Raw genomic sequence first — 8,595 nt, forward strand, 5'->3', positions numbered from 1 at the left:
CAGGTCCTTTTTTGCCGAGCTTCTGCATAGCCAGTCAGTCCCCAGGCTGTACCTGTGCATGAGATTCTTCTGTCCTAAGTGCAGGACTTTGCACTTGTCCTTGTTGAAACTCATGAGATTTCTTTTGGCCCAATCCTCCAATTTGTCTAGGTCACTTTGAATCCTACCCCTACCCTCCAGCATAGCTACTACTCCTCCCAGCTTGGTGTAATCTGTAAACTTGCCGAGAGTGCACTCTATGCCATCTTCCAGGTTGTTGTTGAAGATACTGAACAAAACTGGCCCTAAGACCAACCCCTGGGGCACTCCACTTGATACTGTCTGCCAGCTAGACAATGAGGCACAGATTACTACCCATTTAGCCTGACAATGCAACCAGCTTTCTATCCACTTTGAAGTCCATTCATCCAACCCATATTTTCTCAGCTTGCTTGCAAGAATGCTGTGGGACACAGTATCAGAAGCCTTGCTAAAGTCAAGGTATACCACATCCAGTAGTCTCCTCACATTCACAGAGCCAGTCATCTCATCATAGAAGGCAATTAGGTTGGTTGGTCAGGCATGACTTGCCCTTGGTGAATCAACGCTCACTGTTCCTAATCACCTTCTTCTCTTCCAAGTGCTTAGAAATGGATTCTTTAAGGACCTACTCCATGATTTTTCTGGGGACTGAGGTGAAGCTGACTGGTCTGTAGTTCCCTGGATCCTCCTCCTTCCCTTTCTTAAAGACAGGCACTATATTTGCCCTTCTTAAATCATCTGGGACTTCCCCCAACTGCCACAAGTTTTCAAAGATAATGACCAGCAGCTCTGCAGTCACATCAACCAACTCCCTCAGCACTCTTGGATGCAATGAGATGGTAAAACTATAGATATCCTTAACTTAGAAGATTAAGAAATTATGCAGCGTCACTATTTGTTTTTCACATCTTTTTCATCTTCTGCTTAAATTAATACAACAGAAACAGCAAGACTTGTGTAATTTTACCATGTATGTTTGGTGCCAAACTGACCAGCTAAGGCCCAAACTCCTCTTTTTATCCATAGAACAGATAAAGTCTGAGCAACAAGATTCTTCACACTGCCCTAGCATTGTACTTCTTTCCTGACCTGAAGAGTCATTACTAGAGGGAAGGCAAGATTCAGTCTCTGAACACCATTCAGTTTTTGACCTCTACACATAGAGACTATCAATGGAGGGTGCCAGCCAAGAGAACACACTGCGTGTTAGGAACTTGGAAGAAGCCAACTAATGCTTTTCACAGATATTACCAAATAGGAGAGAAAGACTTTCAGTCACTACCCACCTCGACCAGAGTTCAAGTAATGACCTAGAGGTGAAAGGTTCTGCATCCTATTACCCTGTGCCAGACAGTTTCCACCACAAACATGAGAAGAGAAAGTTATGTCAGGATAGCCCCAGAGGGAGGAATGGACAACACTGGCAAGAGCCTGTCTTACGGAACATGCGGCTTTTTATTCTTCTGATCCTCGTGAGACTGACTGGAACCTATAACGGTCATCAGTGCATCCACCTGGGACAGCCACTCTGGAATTACTTGATATAATTTCAACCAATCAGATTCACGTATATCAGATGCCCGCTTGCAGGTTAGCTGCTTGAACAACCAATCTTCCAAACTGCTCACCAACCCCATCAAAATCTTAGTTACACCTGCAGGAGGGAAAAGAGGAAGTGTTAAATGTATGTCTGCACTCCATGCAAGGAGAGCTGCAGAAACAAGACAAGAGAAATGAATACACCATGCAGTAAGTTGGTAGTCTGGTTTTGAAGATGAATCACTTAATAAGGACTGGATCCAGGGCTTACTAAAGTTCGGGAAAGTCAGTGGAATTTGCCTGATATACTGACTTTCCAGCATAGCACAACTGTTCAATGCTACAAGAATTAGCAGCTGTGCATTAGTTTGAAATAATGTCAAGACAGATCTGTCCTTTCTCAGCACATACGTTATTTCATAATAGACTGGGGAGTTGATCTGAGTGATTAGTCAAAGCTTGGGGTTCTATGAGCCGTTTCCATTAGGAAGAGAAGCTGATGATGGAGTCAGATATTGTTAATGCAATCCTGTTCACTTTACTAAGAATGTATAAAGTACTAGATCCCTAAACGCACACACACAAAAGTCAAACAGTAGGAGACATTTTCACTGCTCACAGCTTCACACTGCTCTCTAGCCAGCAGTCAACCCAAATTCTCTCTCACACTTAGCTTTTTTCCTTAGTCATGCTCCTAGTACTCCTGGACAAAGGCCTGAACTACAGAACTAGCACAGTGCCACCCGATGGTGAATGAAAGTAATTACAAGTCTTTGAGTTGCTTATGTTTGCACAACAAGACTCCATAAATAGGGTGCAGTAAGCGGTGGCAACGCTAAATAAAACATGTCTGAGCAGCATTAATGTAACGTGTTGAAAAGACTATTAAAGCAGTGGAAAATCCCACTTGTGCAAACACAAATGCAATTGCGGCAGGGTAAACAGGAAAGATCATGACATGTACAAATGCCCCCGGTTGTGTGTGGTACCTCCTTGATGCATTTTCTTAGTTCCTCTAGTCTTTGCCCTGCTTTTCTCAGACGTACATCTCCACCAAATTTCTCCATCCAAACTTGACTTGTACATAATTTTTTTAGGCAGTAACGCACGCCTGTGTTTGAAGTGAAGGCCACTATAGTGTCAGCTCTTTGGTTTTAAAAAGGAACTTAATGGATTCTTACAACATTCTTAAATTAAGAACTTTAATTATATACCCCGTTTCAGAAAGGCTTGATCCCATATGTTTCAAAATGCACATATGCACAAAATAAAATTCCTAAGGAACTGTGAGATGCAGTCCAGCAACAGGACTAAGAGGGATTGAGAGAGAGACAATGTGAATTTCAAGAAAATATGGTACACTTGGTGATTACCCCTATTTCTTAAGATTGGCCACACTCTATACTGTATCCCAGCTGGCTAATAATTCTGGTTTAGTTTTGAAAGGTTGCCTTTATTGCTGCCAATATGTCTGATTTTATTATTTCCCTTTAAAGGGAAGACCCAACAATAGTTGAACTAACTTTGGGCTTCCTGAAGAGAACACTGAGACACCCAGGCACTATAGCATGAAGGCCCTGTCCTAAAGTTTTATGAGATGCAGGGTTATCCTTTTACACTTATCCCCAGGTTTCTCCTTCTCTCTCTCATTTTCTAATGGGAGTTGACTATGTAGTTTCCTCTTGTGAGGAAGAAGACTTTGTCTTACCATTCTCCCCATTTATCCTTATATTATATTGCTGGCAGAGCTTAGTTGCACTTCTGTTTATTTCTTCCATGACAGTGAACTCTGGAGGCATCAGCCCATTAACATCTTTGTGGCGACAGAGCATTGCTTGTCCCAGCTCTGTCCAATGTTTCTGCAGCCTGGCAGCAGTCTTGAAAGTCTCCTTACTCGCTAGGAGTGCATCCCCTCCAAATTGCTCCAGGTCCTCATTCAACATCTGAAAGAAATGGAATGAGCATGTCACCACAGAAAAAAAAACACTCAGCTAGCTCAACCATCCCCTGGGATTTAACAGAAAAGAGGTGGAAACCTAATGAGAAACATTAGGGAAACCCAGCAGATAAAGCTGTCACAAACATGGCAACTATCAAAACAAATGAGAGAACTGCTTTACTGTTGAGTGACTTGTATCCATCTGAGCATTCATAGAATTTAAAAGGAATTATTATTACTGTAGCTGTTGATCAGAAAGTCTTACATTTCCAAAGTTCTTGAGGTCTTGTAGCACTCCCTCTACTACATCTTCCTTCATCTGAGAGAAACCTGCTTTCCCACTATGAGGGCAGAAAGAGGAAGTGAGAAAGAAGGGATAAGATGGGAGAGAAAACATACTCCCCTCAATGAGCAATCTAAAACCAAAAGTAAACTTAAGATTACCATAGGATATATATAAGCTGTACTTAAAATGAATGCCATTATGCTACAGGAAATGTCTGTATGGCTCTACCCACCAAATGATTTATATTCCTTCATTTGAATCACAAGAGCATTTGGTGCCTCATCTATGATAAAAGGTCACTTTAAGCAGAGACCAGAACTGAAGGAAAATAATATTGGATATTTAATCATTGTTACAATTGCATGTTAAAGAGACAAAATACTTCCCCCATAAATACTGTAAATACTTAAATATAAGACCAAGACCAATCAACATGGGGGAGAAGCGCCTTAACTTACATTTGCATACAAGGAAACCTCACTAAATACACTGTCCATCATTAAACTACTACCAAAAGCAGTATGTGCCCAATAATGGAAACTAGCTATAAAAGCTGACTAAATGAAGCCAACACTGATTATGATTATAAAACACATGGCCTATACAGAGTAAAGATACTACTGATGGGAGGGAGAGGTAGAGAGGGGACAAGGGGGTAAGCATGTATGGGGGCAGGGAAATCAGGGTGACTGCCCCAAGCCCCGCAGACAGTGCTGTACAAACCCTGTTGAGGCTGCCACTACTCTGCACAGCCACTGCATGCTGCTAGCTACTCACCACCCCAACCACTCGCTACCCTGCCCACCCTGCTCTGGCTGCTCACTACCTCCCTACCCTGCATAGGCCGATACGCCGTGGGTCCTGCACACCCCTAGGGTCGGCTCTGCACACTATGGTTCAAGTTATTCACTCCTGGACACTCACAAAGCATTTTCCTGGAAGTACTGCAGCCACTTGAAAAGGCCCTTCTGAACAAGTCTCAGTTTCTCCCTAGTGGAGTCTTCAACATGTCTCACTTTTTCATCAATGTGACCCAATAGTTCCCTGAATTCTAATGTCTCTTCCTGCAAATTGGAAAGATCTGCCACATCCTGTATGCATAAAAAAAGGAGAACAATAAGGAAGAGATCTATCTTTTGATTTGGATCAAAATAATCACAACCACTTCCCCATGCTTCCAGCTTTTTGAAGTACCTACACTTCACAAATTGCCAGGTAGACGACTTCTTCAATTTCACAATGCACAGCACAACAGCTCTGCAAGTTTAGCTTTTCATTAGATGTGATAGGATTATGGTGCACCTGCCTGAGCTCAGCACCTAACTTGGGTGCTTGTAGTCAAGCATTAGATGGAGAATGTATCAGGCCAGCACTGCTGGAAACAGAACTGCAGTAGCACTGATTTGGTGTAGTTATGGAAAAAGGAAGAGAATGAATTAATCCAGAAAAGCTATGAGAAAAAGGAAATAAAAAAGGTTAGGAGAGTGTGAGACCAGAGAAAGGAAGTCAGAGGGAAGAAAGACATAACAGTATGGGAGAGGAAGTCCAGACTTATTCAAACCATCAAACTGGACCAAGCTTTTAAAGTTCAAGTAATAACTGAAACAGTAAGACACTAATCCATACATGCATTCAGATTATCCAAACATTCTCCTCTTTGCTGTCATACAGCACAGTAGGGCCATACCTCTGAAGCCAGGAGTAGTACAAAATGTTTGAGAACTTTGGTCCAGGCCTTTTCACTAAGGTAGAGCTTGCGAGCCAGTGTGAGCTGGTTTCTGTCTATCACCTGGAAGAAATGATGTTGCTTACACTTTCTTCTTTTCTTTGGGGAAGGCGGGGAAGAGGAAGCATGAAGTGCAGCATCAGAGTACACCCAAGATAACAACTAACCCCATGTCACCATGAGAAAACATGCAATCTGGTAAGTTGACTTCACTCTATTACTCATTAAAGCTTGAAACATATTGGCTGAGCTCTACTAGGATATACAGACTGTGGACTTCTTGCTTTTTGTCTCCTGTAGTTCCTCATATCCCTGGAATGGCCTTCACTGCAACATCCCCTCCAGACCTTCTCTCCTTCCTTCCCCAGCTTGCCTTCTCCATTTACATAAATTCCTCCATTAATGTTTTTCTGCCCTGGCTCTTCCTTGTTTCAGCATCCCCTTGGTATAACTACTGCCACTCTCCTTATATTTCTGACCCTTCCTGATTTTTGCTCCAACATCTCTTCTTTACTTCCATGATTGTTCTTAGACCCTACCTCTTACTTCATTTTTCTCTCTCACCTTTTCTCCATCCCCACCAATTAACAATTTGTTCCATTTCTCTCTCAACTCTCTTTATTTTGCACGTCTGAGGATGGCCTAAGGCTTCCCTCTTATTGCCTGAGTGAACTTCAGTAGAGTCTCTCCAGCACCTGTTTACTGCTGACCCTCTGCAGTAGCAGGTGGCATTAGCCTGACCCTGTCCTCACTTACTATCTCTAGGTGTCATCCCAAAGACAAACAAACTGTCCCTGAAACTAGTTACTGCAACCAGTGGGAATGGTACATGTTGGAGCATAAGCCATTTTAACCTAACCCCTGGCACTTGAATGACAGCAGACAGCAGAAGTCAGTCTCTTATCTACACCACTGTGTGTCACATAGGAGACAGTGTCCTAATGTGCAGAATCATAGCTAGGCCTGATATCCATCTCTAACCCTTCTACTACTAACCCATGGGCAACAGGCAATTTCTCCCCTCACTGACACCTAAAAAAGGGTGAACAGAGCTGCAAAAAACACGATGCAGGGACTGCTGAGGTGCTCTAGCTGTTTGCTGAAACCTTTAGTTCAAAGGAAACCACTTCTCTGTTCAAGTTGTGCAGTATCACTGATAAGGTCCAGCTCAGGGAAGAAGTGGCTCCCTTTGGGGAAAAAAACCCTACTGCAAATAGCTGGACCACTCATCCTTAATTTGACAAGCCTACCGCAAATGAAGTGGGTTGCAAACCACCTAGATTCATTAATTTGATCCAGGTTCTACTGCAATACACAAGATATTTTATTATCAGAGCCCATAAAAAAAAGACAGCTTGTAGAAGATAACTGTATCAGAACTGGTTTCCTTTCTAGCTATAGCCACCCCAGATAATAGCACACAACTGCAGCAGAACCAAAGGGTCACCTACTCTCACTGATCTGATCCATAGCTTAATAGTACAAGCAAACTTCTTGGGAAGGAAAGAACCTCCTCAATACAATAGCCTGATTGGGCTCAAACATAGGGAATTGCCCCTTCTGAAGACCCCATCAAAGGACAGAGGTCACCTGAACATGTTCCCAGTAGTGGGAATGAAAGTGTAAAGGTCAGCTCAAAAACTAGCTTTTACCCCATGTTGTCCAAGTGCCTCACAAGTAATAATGCAGAGTCCAAGTTTTAATGCAGACACCCCTGGTAGATAATTCATGGCCCAAATGTAAAGCAAGAATAGATGACTTAAGCTTATCATTTGATACACAGAGGGGTTCTCTGAAAGGTAACAACCTCTAACCAAAGTGAGCAGATTGTAAATTGGCATTAATTCACTCAAATTCAGGTATATAGTATTAGAATAATATACCTTTTAAAGCTGCAACACAAACCATGGAAGGCATTTATGATAGGTGCCATGTATATAAATAAAAAATGTCAATACTACATTTTCAATAGTGTTTTTATCTGTAAAAACCTCTGAAGAGATGGAGGAAGAATAAGCATCTGTTAGTATTCACCCTTTTCTTTTTCTGCTACCCATATCCCCACCGAGTAATACACTGCATGGTGAGCCCCATTTCTGCAATACAACAACTTGTAGAGGAAGTATTATTCAAGATGAGCAATGACAGCAGAATCTGGGCAGCAATAATTTCTTAAAAATTAAAACTATCAAAAGAAAATGCAAAACTATCAAGCAATTTTAAATAACAATGGGTGCACATTCTTAGAAGAACTAATCATGTTATCTAAAGGCTGTGGATAGGAAGCCCTCCATAAAACCCACATTTCTATTGTGTTAAATGCAGAAGCATTTGTTCCTTGATCCTAATGAACAATCTGAAAAACTCCTAGGTGACTCCAAGAAGTTCTAATAAGAAATTTTAAGCTTGAGTAAGGTAGAGTAAGAAATACCAAAGTGGACAAATGTGTCTCAAAAAAAAGTAAAATATTTTCCTAGATGTCGCAGGGGCCAGGTAAGGGGCATAGTGGATTGGGGCCAGGTAAGGCCGAGGCTGCCTGAGCTCACAGGAGTAGTAGATCCGTGGCGGGGATTTAGGGGGCAAGCACGGCTACGGCCACCTAAGCCCCAAGCACAGAGATAGGCCCCAGTGCGGGCGGAGCCCAGGGAGGGCGAGCACGAGAGACGCCCCGGGGAGGGCAAGCAGACTGGAAGCCCAGAAAGGGCGCATAGACAGAGATAGGCCCCAGTGTGGGCAAGAGTACAGAGATAGGCCCCAGTGCGGGTGAGGGTGCAGAGAAGGGCCCTGGTGGGCCACGAGTAGAAGACAAGCCTGGAGGGCGTCCGCGAGGGCGCGGGCAGTAGTAAGACTCGACAATGTCTGGTACATCTGAGAGGCTTGGGGTGTGGTATTAGGGATGGTAGGAGCCACGCGTAGCCCTTGAGGCGGGAGTGCACAGAGTCATTGTAGACGGGGCACAGATGGGAGTACGTCAGGGGTACCGTGTCCAAGGGGGCAAAAAGGCAGCCTCCCTTAATATAATCTTATCATCAAAGATGTGGCGGGGGAGAACGAGGGGGCACGGACCCTAACTTGGCACGGGAG

At 43.2% G+C, this 8,595-nt stretch overlaps 1 protein-coding gene across 5 annotated transcripts in view; it reads right to left on the reverse strand.

Annotated features, from left to right (window-relative positions):
• AXDND1 (axonemal dynein light chain domain containing 1) overlaps window positions 1–8,595 on the reverse strand; it is a 44,749-nt gene that overhangs the window by 16,594 nt on the left and 19,560 nt on the right. For all 5 annotated transcript variants that reach the window (XM_019501804.1, XM_019501803.1, XM_019501805.1 and 2 more), the window contains 5 exons: window positions 5,473–5,574; window positions 4,710–4,876; window positions 3,765–3,840; window positions 3,269–3,503; window positions 1,462–1,675 (listed from right to left, as the gene is read on the reverse strand). In XM_019501804.1, coding sequence (XP_019357349.1) covers window positions 1,462–1,675; window positions 3,269–3,503; window positions 3,765–3,840; window positions 4,710–4,876; window positions 5,473–5,574 — 794 coding nt within the window. The remainder of the gene's footprint in view (window positions 1–1,461; window positions 1,676–3,268; window positions 3,504–3,764; window positions 3,841–4,709; window positions 4,877–5,472; window positions 5,575–8,595) is intronic.

Source organism: Gavialis gangeticus, unplaced genomic scaffold, assembly GCF_001723915.1.
Source record: "Gavialis gangeticus isolate Ggan-Ray unplaced genomic scaffold, GavGan_comp1, whole genome shotgun sequence".
Classification (NCBI taxonomy): domain Eukaryota; kingdom Metazoa; phylum Chordata; order Crocodylia; family Gavialidae; genus Gavialis; species Gavialis gangeticus.